This window comes from Patiria miniata, unplaced genomic scaffold (genome assembly GCF_015706575.1).
Source record: "Patiria miniata isolate m_02_andy unplaced genomic scaffold, ASM1570657v1 HiC_scaffold_27, whole genome shotgun sequence".
Classification (NCBI taxonomy): domain Eukaryota; kingdom Metazoa; phylum Echinodermata; class Asteroidea; order Valvatida; family Asterinidae; genus Patiria; species Patiria miniata.
This window is the reverse complement of record NW_024037066.1, coordinates 6758611-6778955: the sequence shown is the minus strand read 5'-3', so window position 1 is coordinate 6778955 and position 20345 is coordinate 6758611. Positions and strand designations below refer to the sequence as shown.

The window sequence follows — 20345 nt, the reverse complement described above, 5'->3', positions numbered from 1 at the left end:
AGGCAGACGGGTGCAGATTTAATTGGCCAGTCGGATATGACGCCAAATGAAAATGCTTTTTAGCAGATTTCGTCTTCATTTCGGCCGGCAGTCCTGTTGATCTGGGTTGGGATCTCGATTTAATAACGGAAGATCCTGTTCAGTGCCCGCTCGCCCAGGTCGTGTATTGAAAGTCCGGAAGACTTTCGGTTGGGATTCCGTGTTCGTTGGTTCCTATCAATTCGAGTTAGGAAAACACGCGGTATATAGATGAACTGGTATAACACAGCCTGGTTTTGTTTGTCCAGTTGGCGCCGATGGCTGACAAAATCAGCAAAAGTTACTGTAAAGAAAACCTCGAAAATTGATTTCGAATGGACTCCCATAACGCGAGAACCATTAGATTTACATTTAACCATCTATTATGCCAGTCCCTGTTTGGATGACCAATTAAACTCAAATTGGTTGTGGATTACATTGTCCTTGGATTCGAAGTCCTTTCACTGATAATAGATTAATTCACATAGACACACGTGGAATTCATTTAACGCTTCTTGGATTAAAGTGTGCACAATATTATGCTCGCAAAGTAAATGGTATACTGGTTACGGCGCATCTTTAACACAGCGTGGTCCCATTATTAAACCCCTATAATACATTAATTACATCGATTAAGATGTGTATAGGAACCTTTTTAAATGTCACTTTGGCAATGACGTCTGCAGTTTGTGCTTGATCTTAAGTGCACCTGAGCACTCTGTCTCGAGGAGAGTGACTAGTATATCATGCATCTATGCTCATGAATGATTGTGAGTGTGTGGGGAGGGGGGGGGGGATGTCCCAGCTAATTTCATTATACAGCGGAAAGGCATGCCGCGTTTGGCCTGCGTATATACGTAAACACTTAGCACTCGCTCCACGGCCATGCACTTGAATATTCCGTCTATATACTTCTGAATATAGGGTATTATTTTTTCCCCCCAAGTTTACCGCCCAATGTAACTTGGTATTGTATTTTTTTGGTTGGTATGAATAGTTTTGCACATAATATGATTGTTATTGTGCTGTATTCAGGTTCAGAGTGTTCCAGAGGGCATGACGAAACAAGTCTCACAACACATGTGGTAAGTTTATTCCATCTTTCAACTTTGTGCTTGTTAAAAAAAATTCCTAAGTAGGCCTACAAAAGCAAAAGCCTACCATTAGCATTAGGGTGGCTTGGGTGGCTTGTGCGTAAAGCGCTCGCCTCTCACCAAGGTGACCACGGTTCGAATCCTGGCCGCGGATCGCATGTGAGTAGAGTTGTGCGTTGGTTCTCTCCTGTGCCACGAGGGTTTTTCTCCGGGCCCTCCGGTTTTCCTCCCTCCGGAAAAATCAAACACTTTTGATCTCAGGCTGTGCTCCGTGGTCATTTATAATGGGTCGATGTGGCCGGCAGCCATAGGCGCCTTCACGTGCCAGCGGCCCGACCACGTTGTAGCCGCGTCCTTCGCAATTCAGCATACCAGCTGCGAGTAAGGATGATTAGCCTCCCAAATTATTATTATTATTATTATTATTATCATAACAATAAAAGTCTTCCCACAGCTTGCAATGGGGCGCCACCAAGCATTTCAGAAAAAAAATTCATCAAAGTCTGTGTCTGAAGGTAACGGTCGCATAATAGGACATGTTTACGGTAAAAAAAAAAATCAATGTAGGTCCACATCACACGGGCTGAGCGTGGTGTTTATGATGATGTTCCTGTAATTTGGATGTTTCTACGCCGGGCATGATCGAAGCAAGGCCAAATGTTGCGCATAACATAGGTGTGTGTGTACATACGGAATCGATGGAGTTCAGGAAAGGCTGGAATATATGGTGAGGATGATATCGCTTCGGCTGTCTGTGGTAAAAGCGATTTAATGTTTACTGGACTTGTGACTGTAGACACCCCGCGCGCTTCGACGCTATGGGTTCAAGAAACGGTGATGTTAAATAGCGGAAATGTGTAGTGGAAGTACATGTTATACGCTGCATTAGGCCCTATGGGGACAGGGGTGTCACACTATTAAACACAAAATACCAGTTTGCTAACGCTATCTATCCCAGCATTCAGTGCGAGATATAACTTTACTGCATACTTCCGGTCTTTCCGGAAAAGGGTCTATCCCAATCCAGACACCAATTGCAGAATAACCACCTCTTCACGTTTCCATAAGTAAACTCACAACCTGCCATACACAAAACTTCTTTAGCTAGCCACAGCATGCCACGAAATTGAAAAAGTACGCATACCCATCCACCATCAAACTGCTATTTCATTGCATAGTGCACTTGTGCTGGTATTATAGATTGGACCAAATAAAGGCTATATCGTCATAAACTGCCATAACAAATCTTCATCAGCCACATGCATAGCACACATTTCAAAAAGTACGCATACCCACCCACCCAGCCTGCATCAAACTGCTACTTCCTTGCATAGTGCTGGTATAGATTGGGCCAAAAGGCTACCGTCTCTTTTGTAGCACCGCACTCGGTGACGTTGATGACGCTGGTCGATGCTGGTGACATGCGCGGATACCATATTCACTGTACGAGCTAAAGGAAAGTGTACTTTTTCTTGTTTTCCCACGCAAATTTATCTATATCTCGGCGACGGATCACCACGCGCGCATTTTGACAACACTGCAACTGCAGACTCGTAACATTGGCATTGAAGGCACATAGCTATAACCCAAGAACCCCGTAGGCGACAGTCGCATACTAAAGGTACGTCCATCCGCTTCGACACGTCACTCACGCTAACGGGAGCTCGTGGGAGTGTTTCCCCTGGTCTATTCAGATAAGGCACGTTCCGTGGTTTGGAAGTGTTCATATACATGCATGCAGGTAAGCGCTGACAAGTCGGTGACGAGGTGCCAAGCCTGGAATTCAACGCTGATTTCGGAGGGTTCACTCGTATCGGTTGCCCACGGGAGGAAGGCTCGTACTAATCATCGGTTGAGCACGCTAGGTGCGTGATTGCTGGGACGAATTTGACTTGGAAACACGGTCTTGCCCGATTGCGGATTCCACAGAAGGGATACCGTAGCAGGCGGTCACCAGAATGAACACTGACTACTACGTGTCATCGAATTCTTAAACACTGTATTGCTTAGTGGCTGCGGTCCACTTACACCACTACTTTGACAGACAGCAACTAAACTTTTACCGATTCCAGATACAAACCCAGGTAGATAACTTTTTGTTGTTTTTCTTGGGAGCGTAAGAATTTTGACCCTTTAACATTCAAGGCGTGACTGTGATGAATGACGTCAGCTTCACGTTGGTATCCACTCGAACGAATATATTGTTGTGCTCTACCGACCTCACAAGTCTCGCAACCCAAATCTAAATGTCATGTATTCTCTTCTCCGGGTAGCGGAGAATTAAGAGTGGTGCGCTCGATTGGAGAATAGAACCTACGCAAATGCAATGCTTTTACCCTTTAGACATCCAAGTTACAGACAACCAAATAATGCGAGTGGTGTTTGGTCGGGAATGCCTCATTGCTTGTAAACAGATATCGAATCTCGAAGTTGCTCGTGTGCGTGAATATTGAAGGCATCCATTTTCCCCGCACGCGGGCTTGACAAAGCTTCTAACGGGGCGGAACTCTGCGACTGAATACAAATACACCCAGTGTCTAGACTTGGCGAATTCAAGACAGATTGAAGTACCCGCTCCTGTGAGAGCATTCACTAGCCACATTAAGAAAAACCTCCCGGAATTTAACATTAATGGGTCTCTTTCTCCCCTCTCTCATTTCATATTGGCAGCTGCTTATCCGTGGGCTACGCCGCGTCTTGCATACCGGACCGGACTGTTGCCGGGGATTCTAACCTAATATCGCCGGTTTGTCGACCGTAACTCTATCCAGTGCCAACCAGCTGAGCGATTGAAATCACAATCTACGGACCTCATTTTCTTCCATTCTCTCTTTCTCTCTGTTGCGAAGCTCTGGGAGAAACCGTCGAGTCGAAAGAGACAAGCAAACACGGAGAATGTGCAATCCTGTCGGATAAAGTACACTAGCGATAGAAGCCGGCTCTTTCCACCATAACGTATACGCTCTGTCTGCCTCTGATGAGCCGCCCGTGCCGTGGCCTGTCGGCTGTGTGTTATTACGTGACTCCAATGCAGTGATTCTGCATGCCACGAAATCTGAAACTTACATTAACTTGGATATTTTTTTTAAAGTGTGATTCGAAGCTTTGCTGAGCTGAAGACGAGAGCGCACAGATGACACGTAGAAAACTGTAGAAAATCACACAACCTTCGAAAAGGACAAAAGTGCTCTACCTGTGATTCGCTCAAATTGGAGGATTGGATGGTATTGAAAGTGCATGTGGTATTCTAACGGGAATTGCATGCCGCACCTGTTTTGATTGCTTCGACTTTCCTTGAAGCAATTACGTTCACTGCGTAAATAAAAGGTGCATGTAGTACTTCTTCCCAACTGCCACTATGCATTCCCGCCATTTTCAACCGCTCGTCCAAGCTGCAGTCTGTGCCGTACTGTTCCAGCAGCTCCTCTTCACCCCACCGGCCACCTGGGCATTGCGGACGTCATCGGGCTCATCACCCGGACGTAACCGGACTCCCATCTACATCGCCGGGTTCTTCCCGTTCAGCGACACATTCAACGACATGCTGGTCAACTCCACGGAGATCGCCATCGACCACGTGAACGAGTTCGAGGACCTTTTGACGGACTACGAGCTTCGGATGGTCTGGAACTGGACCCAGGTAAGCTTAAGTAACAAACATTTAACATTCAAACAATCAAACACACTAACACAAATGTTATAATCTGAGGGTCAATTTCCGTGCACAGGTAACATGGAAGCAGCGTTACAATTAAAGAAACGAAGACTTCATAATAACATTGACGCCAAAAGCGTTAAGCACGAAGAAGGATGAAGTTTGGATAAAGACAGAAGTGGACTAAGGTTTGGAATGAAGAGGTTTTTTTAAGGCACTGTAGGAACACCCATGTTTGCGTTACATACTTATAGTGTGGACATTCCTTTGTTTTCGTGTAGTTAAGAAAAACTTCTGAAAAAAAATCAGTTTACTCACACTGTGGAAACTCTTTCAACCCATTTTTTCCCCTACAATTCGCTTTTGTGTTTCTCTTCATTTTGCAACGGATGAATCTAACCACAAAAAAGTCTCTAAACCTGTTTTCCAGAGATGGGGAAACATTGTGTGGACGTGGGCAAGTCCACACAACGTCGCTGCTACCTGGTTTATGTGGACCTCTTTTGTTCGGAAGTCCACACAGTGAATGTGATGCTTGTACACTGGTATAGTTACCCGGAAACGGACTTCCAGATTTTATGAGAAAAACCTTTCTCGAAGGAAAGATAGGGATAGTACCAAAATACTCTGTGGAATTAATCTGCCGACAATACACTATGCAAAATGGTTTCGATGGTTAGAAACAAACGTGCCTGCGAGAAAGATTTTGTTACGTGCGCGTGCGTTAGCAATGGAACTCTGCTACGAGACCAAAATATTGTACACGTGCTTTGTATAGACACTTAGCATAAACTTCATCCGGTTGGTTGGTATAGCTGTGCACCCTACTAAATATTGTGAGAAAAATCAACATCTGTACCTTTAAAACTAATTGTTTACATTATAGGCACAACTTACTATCGATTTTGGTACTTTGGTCATTCTTGTAATTTGAATCTCATTAATGTAAAAGATCACTATCGATGTCCGGCATCTTAATTAGATATAAAGCCAGCTATCGGAAAGGACGCAATCTTCATTTTATTTATTCATCATGAAAACATGAAAATTTGCTTCCCAGTCAAAACACACACACAAAAACATACATATTAGTGGAGCTGCTAAGCGAAAAATCGTGCACTTTGTGGTAAAAGCATGAAATTTGGCATGTGGGGTCAAAATGGGCTAAAAATCATTTTAAGATCGGGACCCATCCTGGATCTTGCCCATTTTGGGGGCGGAGCTTGATTTTTCAAAAAAGGGGGTGCAAACAATACAAACTCATGAAAACTGTATTTAACATCAAATTTCCTTGTTTTTTTACGCTTTGAAATAAACTTAAACATGAAATAAGACATTCTAGCATTCTAACACCTGTTAATTTTCCACCCATTTTGTGGGCGTGGTCTAAATGGTAAAAGAGGCGGTATATATTAGCAGTTTGGTTCTAATATGGAAAACATCATTCAGTTTGGTGGTAAAATTCTGAAAATTGGCATGTCCAATTGAAATGGGCGAACATAATTTTTAGAGGTGAACGCATCTTGGATCTTACCCATTTGGGGGGCGGAGCTTGATTTTTCAAAAAGGGGAGTGCAAAAAAAGAAAACTCAGAAAACTGTATTTTTACATTCACTTTGTAAATTCTAACATTCTTTATTGACACACGCTGTACTAAAAGAAAGCTTATGAATCGGCTTTCATATCCTAGATTTTGAAAGTACTACATGCAAAATGTTATTAAGAAAATGGTCCCGCCATTTGGGTTTCCTTTTTTGTTCACTGACCCTGTATACTTACAATGGCGGCATTTCCTAATTGTGCATGTATTATAAACACTATGGGGATCACAAGGAGAGGGAGGGGAATTAGGGGCGGCCCAATGAAGGATTTCTTGAAAGTGCTCTTCTAATATGTTTAATATATATATATATAGGCATATAAACATGAAAATGTGCACAGAATATACGTCCATTCAGGCGCGGTTCTAGAACCAATATTTTTTTTTGGGGGGGGGGGGGGCTAGCACGGTGGATCCAGAATTTTTTCCGGGAGGCGTGCTGAAATGTTGACTGGTTATTTTTTTCAGACACTTAGGCCTCCGAAAATCAATAGGTGGGGAGGGGGGGGGGGGGGTTCATGCCATATTTTCAATGGGGAGCGCCAATAAAATCCTAAAATCATTCACACTATATTAACTAATGCACCCTTGTCACGGCTATTTCTTCTTTAGGGGGAGACCGTTCGCCCGTACATCACAATCCTTCTTTATGCTAATGCAATTTTTTTTTTTACGGAATTTATTTTGGGGGGCTAGACAAAATTTTTTGGGGGGCTACAGCGCCCCCCTAGCCCCCCCCCCCCCCCCGTAGAACCGCGCCTGCGTCCATTCCTTGCAGTGTGTACTGTTGGATTTATATTAGATGGATGTTGGGACTTGGGGGAGTAATGTGTTACTGACTGAAAAGGAGGGAATAATGTTGGTTTTTTTCGAGAAATTATGTAACTTCTTAAATAATGCGTTAGCAATGTCCAGTTTGCTGACGTCACGATCCTAAAACCTCACAAAGTCATTACGTTTTTCTATATAATATCTAAGGGTAAGTTTGGTAAAATTTGGATGAATGGTTTTTAAATTAAAAATAGTCTAACTTTCTTGGACGTGCTAGGGGGTGCCCTTTCAGGCGTTTTTATGCCCCGCGACGAAGCCGAAGGGGCATACTGTTTCCGCCTTGTCCTTCCGTGGGAGGGTGAGTGGGTGGGTGTGGGTGTGGGTGTGGGTGTGGGTGTGTGTGTGTGTCCGGACAAATCTTGTCAGCGCGATAACTTGAAAAATACTTTACATATGAACTTCAAATTTGGTTTGTGTATTGTTCTTGGTAATCCTAAGAAGCCTTTTGCATTTGGGGCCAAAAGGTCAAGGGTCAAGGTCACAGTGGCTAAAACAAAAGAAAGTTTGTCAGCGTGATAACTTGAGATATACTTTACATGTGAACTTCAAATTTGGTTTGTGGATTGTCCTTGGTAATCCTAAAAAACCTATTGCATTTGGGGCCGAAAGGTCAAGGGTCAAGGTCACAGTGACTAAAACAAAAGAAATTTTGTCAGCGCGATAACTTGAGAAATACTTTACATATGAACTTCAAATTTGGTTTGTGTATTTTTCTTGGTAATCCTAAGAAGCCTATTGCATTTGGGGCCGAAAGGTCAAGGGTCAAGGTCACAGTGGCTGAAACAATAGAAATTTTGTCAGCGCAATAACTTGAGAAATACTTTACATATGAACTTCAAATTTGGTTTGTGGATTGTCCTTGGCAATCCTAAGAAGCCTATTGCATTTGGGGCTAAAAGGTCAAGGGTCAAGGTCACAGTGGCTAAAACAACAGAAATTTTGTCAGCGTGATAACTTGAGAAATACTTTACATATGAACTTCAAATTTGGTTTGTAGATTGTCCTTGGCAATCCTAAGAAGCCTATTGCATTTGGGGCCAAAAGGTCAAGGGTCAAGGTCACAGTGGCTAAAACAAAAGAAATTTTGTCAGCGCGATAACTTGAGAAATACTTTACATGTGAACTTCAAATTTGGTTTGTGGATCGTTCTTGGTCATAGGCCTATCGCATTGGGGGTCGAAAGGTCAAGGGTCAAGGTCATAGTGGCTAAAACAATAGAAATCTTGTATTTATTCTGAGATCATAGGGATTAGGGATTGATTGATATAAAACTTACACGAACGTGTTTGCTTAATTTTCATTCATACAGATGCGAGTAAATGCTTCAAAATTGGAAGTACCAGTAAAAGCAAATGCCATGTTTTATTCATACGAACATGGTATCATTTGTACTTTATGAACTTTGTTAATATAAATTTTTGCGATTAACATATAATAAATGCTGTAGCTTTTGCGCAGAATTATTTGCTTTATAATTTCAAGGTTGCCCCAACCCAGCCTTGTGAATGACAAGTGCATATTTGAAATCTGAAGCATTTAGGGGCCTACTCCTTTTTATTCATACGAACTACCGTATGGTATTATTTGTACTTTTTCGCGATTAACATTAATAAATGCAGTAATTTTTGCGCATAATTATGTGCTTTTATATTTTCAAGGTAGCCCCAACCCAACCTTGAAATATGACAAGTAAATATTTAAAATTTGTAGCATTTACTCCTTTTTATTCATAAGAAACGAAGTAAACGCTTATAGTGTAGCAAAAGCTTAAAGGTAAAAGTAATTATTTTCAGAATTTAGCAAACGGTTTTTAGTAAAAGTGTTTGCTTAATTTTCATTCATACAGATGCGAGTAAATGCTTCAAAATGGTAGCAAAAGCAAATGCCATGTTTTATTCATACGAACATGGTATCATTTGTACTTTATGAACTTTAATAAATGCAGTAATTTTTGCGCAGAAGTATTTTACTTTATAATTTCAAGGTTGCCCCAACCCAGCAAGTGCATATTTGAAATCTGAAGCATTTACTCCTTTATATTCATACGAAACGAAGTAAACGATAAATAATTTTTTTCTGGTAATGAAACCAAGGATCCTCAAAAGTGCATGCCCCAGGCACTGTAGCTCGCAAACCCCGAAAAAAAAACGTAGAGAGAAGACAATGAGAAGAAATTACAGTTTTAGAGGTGGGAGGAAAACCCCAGAAGAATAGTCTGGGAAAAACCCACGGAATCAGGTAGGGACTGAAAACCCAATCCACATGTAGACCATGGGTGCCGATGCACAGCGCATTGTGCACGTAAACGGCATTGCGTTCTTCGCGTTTGATGCGCTTTTTTTGTATCTGTCCTCCAGCACGTGACCCTCCCAGGTGCCGCTTTCCGTTTCGGTTACGATAGTTTTATTTTCTGCAAACTTATAAACATGTAAAGCATTACATTTTGCAGGCCATTTACTCAAGAGCAAATGGTTTTTTAGTAAAAGTGTTTGCTTAATTTTCATTCATACTGATGCGAGTAAATGCTTCGAAAGTGGTAGAAAAAGCAAATGCCATGCTTTATTCATACAAACATATGGTATCATTTGTACTTTATGAACTTTAATAAATGCAGTAGTTTTTGCGCAGAATTATTTTGCTTTATAATTTCAAGGTTGCCCAAACCCAGCCTTGTAAATGACAAGTGCATATTTGAAATCTGAAGCATTTACTCCTTTATATTCATACAAAACGAAGAAAACGATTATTAGGCCAAAAAAGGCTCTGGTTTCTGGTATGCGCGCGCGTCGCCATAGCCATGCGCGTCGGCAATGTAAGATGATGTCTTTCAATGTAAGATGATGTCTCAAACCACCAAACTCACTGGGTCGACTGGAATCCTGCTGCTGCACAATTTTAACGTGTTATTTCTCATAAAGTTATTTCTCATGTCTAAGTTTATTTCAAGCATGAAGAACAAAGGAAAATGGATGTTAAATACAGTTTTTCTGAGTTTTTTATTTTTTGCACTCCCCTTTTTGAAAAATCAAGCTCCGCCCCCAAAAAATTGTGCAAGATCCAAGATGTGTTCACCTCTTAAAATTATTTTCAGCCCATTTTAACTAGACCTGCCAATTTTCAGGATTTTACTACCAAACCGAATAATGTTTTCTATATTAGAACCAAACTGCTAATATATACCGCCTCTTTTGTATATTTAGGCCACGCCCACAAAATGGGTGGAAATTAACTGGTGTTCGAAAGCTAGAATGTTATATTTTATGTTTAAGTTTATTTCAAACCATAGAAAAACAAGGAAAATGGATGTTAAATACAGTTTTCATGAGTTTGTATTGTTTGCACCCCTTTTTAAACAAAATCAAGCTCCGCCCCCAAAATGGGCAAGATCCAGGATGGCTCCCGATCTGAAAATGAATTCTAGCCCATTGGGACCCCACCTGCCAAATTTCATGCTTTTACCACAAAGTGCACGATTTGGGCCAAAAATAGACCTAAGCAGCTCCACTATATACAATTATATGATTATAACACTTCGGTGGACACAAATAAAAATGCTTCGAAAGTACAATGGTTAAAATTAACACAGCACTCAAATAGCCCATATCCCACCCGACCCCGGCCTCCGCCCTATCTGGAAAATGATGGCAAGAAAGAATCCCTGAAACGATTTGTATTTACTCGAATTTAACAACATGAATGTAACAACATGGATGGTTTTTAACAAAGCGTCGAGTGATATCTAACACCCCCTCTCGATTTTTCCACGGCCGGTGATTTCGCCCTTCGCTTTTAGTGAGTGCTTCCCCCCTCTAGAAAAATCCAAAGAAGAATGTTCAAACCCTGACCTGTTGTATTCTTAGCTCAGTTGATATTACACTTTTCGAGAAAACAGTGAAAAATACCATAGTTTGTACCTTTTGATCACGAAACACAATTTCATCTTTAGAGCTCTTGATTTCCAACGATCGTTGGAAATCACCTACATTTTGTATTTCTTCTAAATGACAACAAGCCAAATAGAATGTTTTCATGGGATGTTTAGTACCGGCCCAGGTTGATCTTTAAATCAGTAAGGTTTTTCGGTAGGTTACTTTTTGGATAAATGCCTTTAACCGGCATACATCAAAGAGCATCACGAAGCTTCATTAACGGAATAAAATTGAACTTTACATCTGTTGCGATATGGCAAAGCCCTAGTGCACGATTTAGTTTGCTATATACATTGTATTGGACTAGTAACAAGCCAGCGTGCATACCTAATGAAAACTACCCAAGTTCAATCAGCCAAGACCGCGTTCATCTGCAATACTATGGATATCATAAAATAAATAGACATTAACATAGTTTTTACTACAGCTGATTCAGGTCACTGAGCGGTAATTCCACGTAAAATATGCAACACAAGAGGTTTCCCCGGATCCGGTTCATAAAATTATGCGCCCATTGAAATGGGCTTTCTGTTTTTGGGGTATCAAGGATTAATGAGTAGGCTCTGTAATGTAACGGCATGTTGAATTATTTCTACACTAATATAATTCGGCAACAGCCATTTTCTGAGTTGGCACTAGCGTTGGCAGCATGGCTCGCGCGAGCCGCGCTCGACTACGCGCGCACTCCGGGCTCGTATAACCAATCCGGTTCGTATAACGTAATTTCAACTGTAACCACGCCCATAACACATTGGAACCATTGGAACCGGGTGTAGTGCAAAGAGAGGCGTGTTTAGCCAATGGGGCTAGTAATTAGTGGTGAGTGCGCATGCATGACGTAGTCACTTACGAACCCATCCGGACAAGGTTACCAACAATGCGCGTGCGCCTCGTCTTTAAAAAGCCTAGTTTCCATATCGACGTCAGAAACGCAATGTGAAACGCAAACAGGACCCAAAGTGCAACGTAGACAAAATGGAAACATTTCATCCGGAAGTGTCGCCGACAGCTCAGACAGACGCAAACTACCTCGCAGACCATCGGCAAAGCGACTGTTCCGCGTACTGTCTGCGCAAGCTTAACGTTGATATGGGAACCAGGCTTATAAGAACGCGTGCGGCGTGCACGCGAGCGTAACATCCCCTCAAAATAGCTTCCAATTGTGTTCGCCGGATTACACTCTTATTATAAATATTGTCTCCCCAAAAAAACCGAATCCTCTTCTTTTTCGCAGCTTTAAAAAAGACATCGCAAATATCTATACATATTTTGGAGAGTATAGTCCATTAGCTTTTCAACAAAGTAAAAATCTTGTAAATCAAGCAAATATTTATTGAGTTGTGGCCCATTGCAAACATGTACCGCTTTTTCATTTTGTCCACGGCGACTGACATTTTGACTGCCGCAATAAGAACCAGGACCGAAAATTTTTGAAAAATTGCTACCAAGTAGAGGGCAGAGACAAAGCAGCAATGTAAACATCTAAGAAGTTAACCAAACAGTCCTTTACGGTACTACCATTACTTCTAAAAGGATAAATGACATTTTTGCGAAAAAAAACCAAATAAATAATAAAATTTAAAAAAATTTGCATTCCTATAAATGACAATTGAGACCGTGGACAGATTGAAAAATCGGCACTTAGTTTGAATTGTCCATAACTCAATAAATATTTACCCGATTGGAAAGATTTTTTCGTTATCAAAAAGTTAATGAACTATACTCTCTAAATATTTGTCATGCATTTCTTTTTTTAGTTTTAAAGTTTGAAAAATGAGGACGCTTTCAGGGTTCGGTTTTTTTGTGATACTCTCTGTAGTACGTTCCAGATTTGCTCGTAATAATTCAACTATAAACACACTAACAGGCTCTAACTGGCTCTAACTTCAACTCTAACTGAAAATGAAGTCTTGTTTATGCACATGCATAATATTGTTTATAGGCTATCTGAATAGATATGAACACACTGCATGGAAACGGGCGGTGCCAATTGATCGAAACGTCGAGTTGCGGCTGCGTGTACCGCTTGTATATAATCCCTCGTTACACATCGTTTCACGCGCTTTGTATCGTAAAATTTATGGATGAATGGTCATTCAGTTGAGCGCATCACGACTCAACAGGAGTTGTGAGCTGCACATGGCACTTACTTAAGAATCACAGGGAACAAAGCAGACAGCTGAATCCCATTTAGTACGTGGTTACATAACCATGGAAATGCAATTCATAAGTGCAATGGAAAATTCACTAAAGCCTGTACAACCAAGACGTACAGGGAGACATGAAGCTTCAGTAATAGCAACAAGACAGCAGCCATTTGCTGCATGGCAGATTCAAATTTTCACCCGGGGGCAGGAGTTCTTAAGATGTACATTTGTAATAAATTAAGTTGCAATGAGTATGCGAGGAAAAAGAAGATCAAAGGAAATGACAGATAAAGGTTAAATTAAATATTATAATTAAAGCTCACGACAATAATTACTTGAATTAAAACGTTTTGGTAGTCGACAAGGCATAACGTCAACAGGTCTTTAACCAAATAAAATTGTCATCTGATAGTTTTTAGCTATCGAGATGAAAGCAGACAAAAGACACTTGATGATTAACAAAGGTCAATAATCTTATAATTTCCAGCGCCTTGAGTACCTAATTGTTGGTAGATACACTGTAAAAATGGTGCTTAGGATTTAAACACATTTCTAAACACCCATTCTGTACCCACTTTTTCCACACGTTTAGCATTATGACATGTTTAGATGTCCTTTTTCTGTGACACGCATTATCCGTTTGACATGTTCAACGAATAATATGTTTAGCATTTAAACACCTTCCTAAGCGCATTTAGATATACAATCCTAAGCACATGTCCAAAACGTAAACACGTTTAGTTTCACAACATTAAAAAGTGGTAAACGTTTAGAATTGAAACACATTCCTAAACGTTTTAAACTCTAAACACGTTTTGATGTGTTTAAATGCTAAACACTGTTTTTACAGTGTACGTGCGCTATATAAGACTTCGGTATTATTAAATCAGAATAAATTATGTATGTTTCCTATGTATTATAAAAGCTAAAGCAAAAGATGTGATAACCTTAAGGTAAAAATATAGTGAAAGTTATATTTAGGAATTATGAAAGGACTCCTTAGCCCCACAAGTCATGCTGTAATTCAAAATTACTTATTTGGTGAATAAATGACCAGAAAGACTTAATAATAATATAATGTAATAAAACAACATTTATCAACCGCAAGTTTATATTATAGTTTGGTATTCACCGTGTCTATATTTTCAGGTTTAGGTTATCTGAAAGTTTATTGAAACCTAATTTCTATTACGCATATTACACAACAGAGATCTACACAGATTGACAGGTCTCTATAGGAAACCCCATGAACATTCACAGGTTGGGTTACAGGCTGCTGTGGGCTGTGGGTAAACTTGATACTCCCTTCTCTTACCATAATATTTTCCTAAAGAACGCTCAAAAACCACCGTTTTTAATCCTTCGGAGGACTTTTACCTATGCCTTTCAACACATCGCAGTCCATACATTAGCACCCGTTGCATTTTTATAGTGTCTCTTGTCGCACACAATTGCTTATATTAGGGCCAACCGGGGGCTGCGAATTTCCTTTCCGTTATTGGGGGCGACGCTGCGGTAACTTGAACCAGCTATCGAGCAAGGGCGAAATATCTCAGGCCTAGCCAAACAGTTACGGCGGTTTATCATTACGATCTTACCCCTGATAGTTATGAACGTAAATGACGGGCAAAACACAATAATTAACAAAAACTTTCATTAGCGACCGACCTTGGGTATGGCAATTTCCAAATTAGCGTTAAGCTGCAAATCCTTCACAGGTGCTATACGTTACCCTATCAGTCCTTTGCTACCATTAAAATGTTCGGCTCTTTTTCAAGTCAATGTACAGCAATCTCTATTATGGTCTTTGTGTTTTTCCAATAGTCGATGTAATTCTACATCCATTATAGTCCAACCATTTCTCAATAACGGCTGGGCCATTAAGTGGCAGTAGTGAGTTTATAACTGAACGACTACAGTTAGGCCTAATGGTAATTGGATGTAGTGCAATAAGATTAGTGATCGTCTATCTATATCGTGTATCTATATACGCTATATATCGTGTATCTATATACGTTTTTGTCTATACATGCACCACCATGGGTACAGTATCAAACTAACACAATACAAAGTCTCTCCAAAGGAACAATGATAAATTCCTATGTCTTTTTGCATAAAAAAAAACAATGTGTGCAAGACCAACAATCGATTTGTAATGAATACTACATCCTTTGTGCTTTAGAATTCTTCATTAAAGCTATAGTCCATCATTTGTAATTAGTGCATTTTGTTCGTTTGAAGCAACAAAAGTGTTCAAAATCTAATGAAGGATACTGAACAACTTACTTGATGAAGTTTCAGCTCAGCTTCAGCTTCATATTCCGAGAAAAACAGCATTCTAGGATCTCAATTTAAAATCAAAAGTTGCTAAATCATGTTTTGAATTGCAGCCGGTTACTTTTTTGGATAGCTGCAAATGATGGACTATAGCTTTAACAGTAAGACCATTAATTCTGACCACCCCCCCCATTCATTTCAAATGTATGTCCAATTAAAGAATTAACAAATGACTTATTTGTTGTTTTCCGACACCATCATGGTGATTATCGTTTTCTAATGGGTCTGCTGATTCGCTAATTACAAAGCTTGTAAATCGAAGGTCGCCAGGCACTTCGATGATTAATACAGGCGTCTTCACAACGAGACATTGAGAGGGGTGTCTCTACAAATTTCCGTTTGATACTTAATTATATTCCCCTAGAGAGACACAATCACCATTGTATAAAGCCAAGTATAGTTTCGATGTTCTTTTTTCCTATAACTAGTAAGATAATGCCGATCGCCGTTTGCGAGTAAGCCACGCCCCTAAAACAACACAATGAAAATGTTGTACTCTTTAAGTTTTGTTTGTCTCAGATGTCGCGCGTTCCGCGTCCATTTGTATCATGTAATTGGGCAATATTTCACGAGCTGCGTTGACGCGATTCTGCCGCGATATGTCAATTAGCAGCTGCTGTCTGAACAAGCACATCACCTTTTTGTCTAACTAAAATTTCATTGGCCATTAGAACTCCGCAAATTAGTGTTGCAAACAAGGGCGGATCCCAAGGGCACAACTTCTCCCTTGCCAATTTTTGAAATATGTTTTTTTGTTTTTAGTAAATTGCGAGGAACATAACGGACAATACTAAATATTGAATCCCCTGTATTACCTGTGACGTCATACCAGCGGGCAACCGACAACCTGAACATTTCAGAATCTTTTGCATGTTATTTGGCGCAATAACGTAACCACATTTACACCAATCGCATTTCAAGAGATGCAGTGCAGAAGAGAACGGTGCAAGGGCGGATCCAGGGGGGGCCAAAGGGGGCCATGGCCCCCCCCCCCAAAAACGAAACCAATTTTTTTTTTTTATGTGACATCGCAATAAAGGCAGGCAATGAGTACACCACCATCATTTCCTCAAAAAAACATTGGTTAAAGTGGTCAGAAATTGCCTCAGATCGCACCACAGAGCATCTAGAATCCAAAATATTTTCGGGGCCCTTAAGCGGGCCCCGAACCCCACACCGTAATTTTTTTGACCCACTTTTTGGGGGAATTTTTTTTTTGGGGCCCCCCAAAAAATTGTGTTCTGGATCTGCCCTTGGAACGGTGTGCTGGAAGTTGGCATCACATGGCCACAACATCCAAATTTGTAACAAAACAAATTGCTACATGACCTATACAATGTACCAATAAAATGAAAGTTTTCCATCATGTACCCTATATACTTTAATGCATGGCTGATTATCTAGATACTTGAGGCTGATACACTGCAAAAACTGCAGTGTTAAATTTACACCATTGGTATCTATATTAGGACCATCTGGTGTTAAATTGTACTGGTGTTGTCCTATATAGATACTGAATGGTGTTAAATTAACACTACAGTTTTTGCAGTGTATCCCACCTCGTACATGGGTAATGCGCAACGACCTTTCCCCTTTTCAGTAAACCCCAATGGTTGAGATTGTATTTGATACCTATCAATGATACCTATCATGTTTCCGAGTGCGTCTGCAAACATTGTCGGTAAACATTCGATCTACAGTGCCTTCTTTAAGCATAATTTTGATGCGCGTTAAGTCGATTTCGCTGCAAAGTGGCACCCTTTTAACCGCTTTGGGGTCGATCGTGTGTTGCAAGTGCTTCGTTAAAGGTGTGCTCGTAATCCAGTTGCTGTTTGTGAAAAACAGTTTTACCAAAGTAGTTTTACATCCATCAGCGGATTTTTTTTCCCATTTCGCATTTTTCAGACTCATAAAAGCACCTTCAACTGTCGTGTAACTTTATCTTGAGAATATTTTTGTTGCTGCCCTTTTCAAACGACACCTGGTCAAACTATATTTGGCTGGACTCCGCTAACATTATGGGACTTGAACGATTATAAAGATGAGGGAACGCCGTAATTTGCTGCCCCCGCGTGGACCCGATGGAACGTTATTGGAATGGAATAGGGAAAGTGGTTTTTTTTATCTCTGTATGGAGTAAAAGATCTTTAGGCTCAAAATGTCCTATCCTTGTATGAAACTATTTTGCACATTTGCATTCTCCATTTGAGACCCATTACATTGTGGGGGTACTACCTTCGGACACAATTCGATATCTCCTATATCTCCGTGAATTCATGTAACATTATTGTTCTCCATTACAGTCCTTGGTACCTCGTATTTGACGTTCAATGTCGTATGGCTAACGATAAAACCATCTTGCCAGTAAAACTCTCCTTTTTTTCCGTCCATGTCACAGGCCCTTTCACCGCGCGCAGTCCTTAAACCTTGGACGGTGTGTTTACCATTACAACCGCGTGTTTCCCCGCAAACTAGACCCTCCAATGAGCTCCCAAGCTCCCTGTACAGAACAGCCTATCTCCAGTCTCTCAACGGTATACAGTCTTAGTAATAAGACTTCCACAAGACAGAAAAATAAAACTCTTCCTTGAAAACCACCCAACGGGAACGGAAATCGAAGAATGGCGAGGCGGTGTCATCCTTGTATGTCCGGTCTTCGCGTCGTTTCATCAATACTTATTAATTTGGGCATGGCTAATTTCGTCCGTGCTCATTACTTATTTACGACACAAAATGAGATAGGCAAGCTCCGCTATTGTTCTTGCGAATGGAGGAACGCTTGAAAACGAAGACGCGGTGTGTTAAAACCAAGGAGCGCAGTGTTTTTATGACTGTCTTCCATTTTCGACCTTTGGATTAAAGACGGCCTCCGCAAAATTGCCCTCGTAGAAACCAGCGCTGTTGCGTACATTTGCAAGCATTGTGCGTAGAATTTATTCAGAGCATCTGTGTAAATATCAGAAGTGTTTCAAACAATTCCGCACCGCGGATCAAAGACCGAGATCTGCGTCAATAATTGATTTGATTTCTTTGTTTTATTTTTTTCCTGTTCATAATGTTAAACGAAATAAAATCTGTTAGTGCAGTCTATAAATAAAATAGTCAAAATACCGACTACTTCCTTTTAATAATTGTTGCGGTATGAATAGTGTTCTAGTCGTTACGGAAACTGCGCCGGCCATTTTCAACTTTCGACCGTTTTCCCAAATTATTAAAAAAAATTCAAAATTAATTTTCCTGCTTGCAATTCTGGCCAACGTAAAATATAGGCCTACAATTATTTTGACAAATTTTCAGTCACCCATTGACCCCAAATGCCTTGTCAAGTTTGACTATTTTTTCTATTCAAATCTGATTACGGTTTTTAGAGTGTACACTTCGTAACTTTCTTGTCATAACTCGGTGTTGAAAAGAAAATTTCTTTTAAATACCGATTTGTATTTCCTTGAAGACATTTGAATTGTCTTTAAGAAAATATGTCTATTTGTAAGGTAAACCACAAGCGTATGTTGAATGACAGCCGTCAATAATATAATTCCCCCCCCCTATGTTGCCAAGAGCTGTGATTCGCAATATTGCTAAATTCTTTATTTGACTGTCGTTGTATCACGCAATCATTCAGATAATTGGGTCACCTCCCCCTGGACCGGCAACAATACAGGTACCGCTATCAGAGACGGTAAAACCTCCCCGCTGCAAATTAAACTACCCTCTAATTGAGCCTTAAACCCATTCAGCACAATTCCAGCAAGTGCTGTGATTAATTCAGCATGGGGAGAAATAAGGTCTTGCCTTCTTTTGAAAAAAATTAAAAACTGGTGGGAAATAAATTGAACCTTCGTCGGCATTATCACAATGCGACACGCATCTTTTCATTATTAACGCCGACCCCAGACGCGATAAAAGTCATGACATGGTTGTTGTTAAGCCATTAGGAAACTTGGCCTTATCATGCATCTCACGGCCTGCAAAAAAACCCCACAAAAGTCGATGTCAGTGTCATTGGGGATGTTAATACACATGAAGGTCTTACGTCTTTGTCTTTTTTGAGGTAATCTTTTCTTGAACAGTCTTCACATTATCGTCTCCGCGGAATACGTATTCCGTCTAGCAAATTGGTCATGAATGTCAAATATCTCCGAGTAGGCTATCAGCGACGCCGCTTTGATCGGCAATGGTGACGGGGTTATAAGTGCGGTATACTCTCCTTATGGTTGAACATTCAAAGGTACCCTGTCAATTAAAAAAAAATCATCTTTTGGGGTAAAAAGTACCCCTTTTACCCAAAGCATAGTTTTAGCCCCAACATTTAGATTTTCCGATATTTGCATTTTCCCCTGAAGCTATTTAGTAAGGTTTTTGGACGTCTTCATGTGCCGATCGAAAAACTTATTGTGTTGCCGAAGAAAGAAGAAAAGCAAATATCCAATTCTGAGATGGGACTGCATATGTACGTATACCGCTGACTAAAAATGTATCGGGTGACTATGGTTTGTCGATATGCTAGAGAAATCTGAGCGTTTTAATGAAATATTATTTACAAAAAAAATCACCAACAAATGGTAAATATGTAGATTGGTCGTCCTACGTGTATGAAGGAAAAAACATTGGTGATTATGCTTTTAAGGAAACATTGGGTGAAAAACTATTCGGGGGCAATGTTAGTTGCCCAACATTGGTATGAAGTTACTGCATTGTTGATTAACTCGGGTAAATATTGACCAATTATTGCAA

At 40.4% G+C, this 20345-nt stretch overlaps 1 protein-coding gene across 2 annotated transcripts in view; it reads left to right on the top strand.

The window, feature by feature from the left end:
* Positions 1-1053: 1053 nt before the first annotated feature.
* The window catches only part of LOC119734450 (gamma-aminobutyric acid type B receptor subunit 2-like), a 76250-nt gene continuing 56958 nt past the window's right edge, over positions 1054-20345 (top strand). The window contains exons 1-2 of one of the 2 annotated variants that reach the window (XM_038207955.1): positions 1054-1103; positions 3783-4752. In XM_038207955.1, the coding sequence (XP_038063883.1) occupies positions 4471-4752 (282 nt within the window). In that variant the 5' untranslated portion in view covers positions 1054-1103; positions 3783-4470. Of the gene's footprint in view, positions 1104-2685; positions 3197-3782; positions 4753-20345 lie in introns of those variants that run through there. The other variant, XM_038207954.1, reaches the window with a different exon arrangement.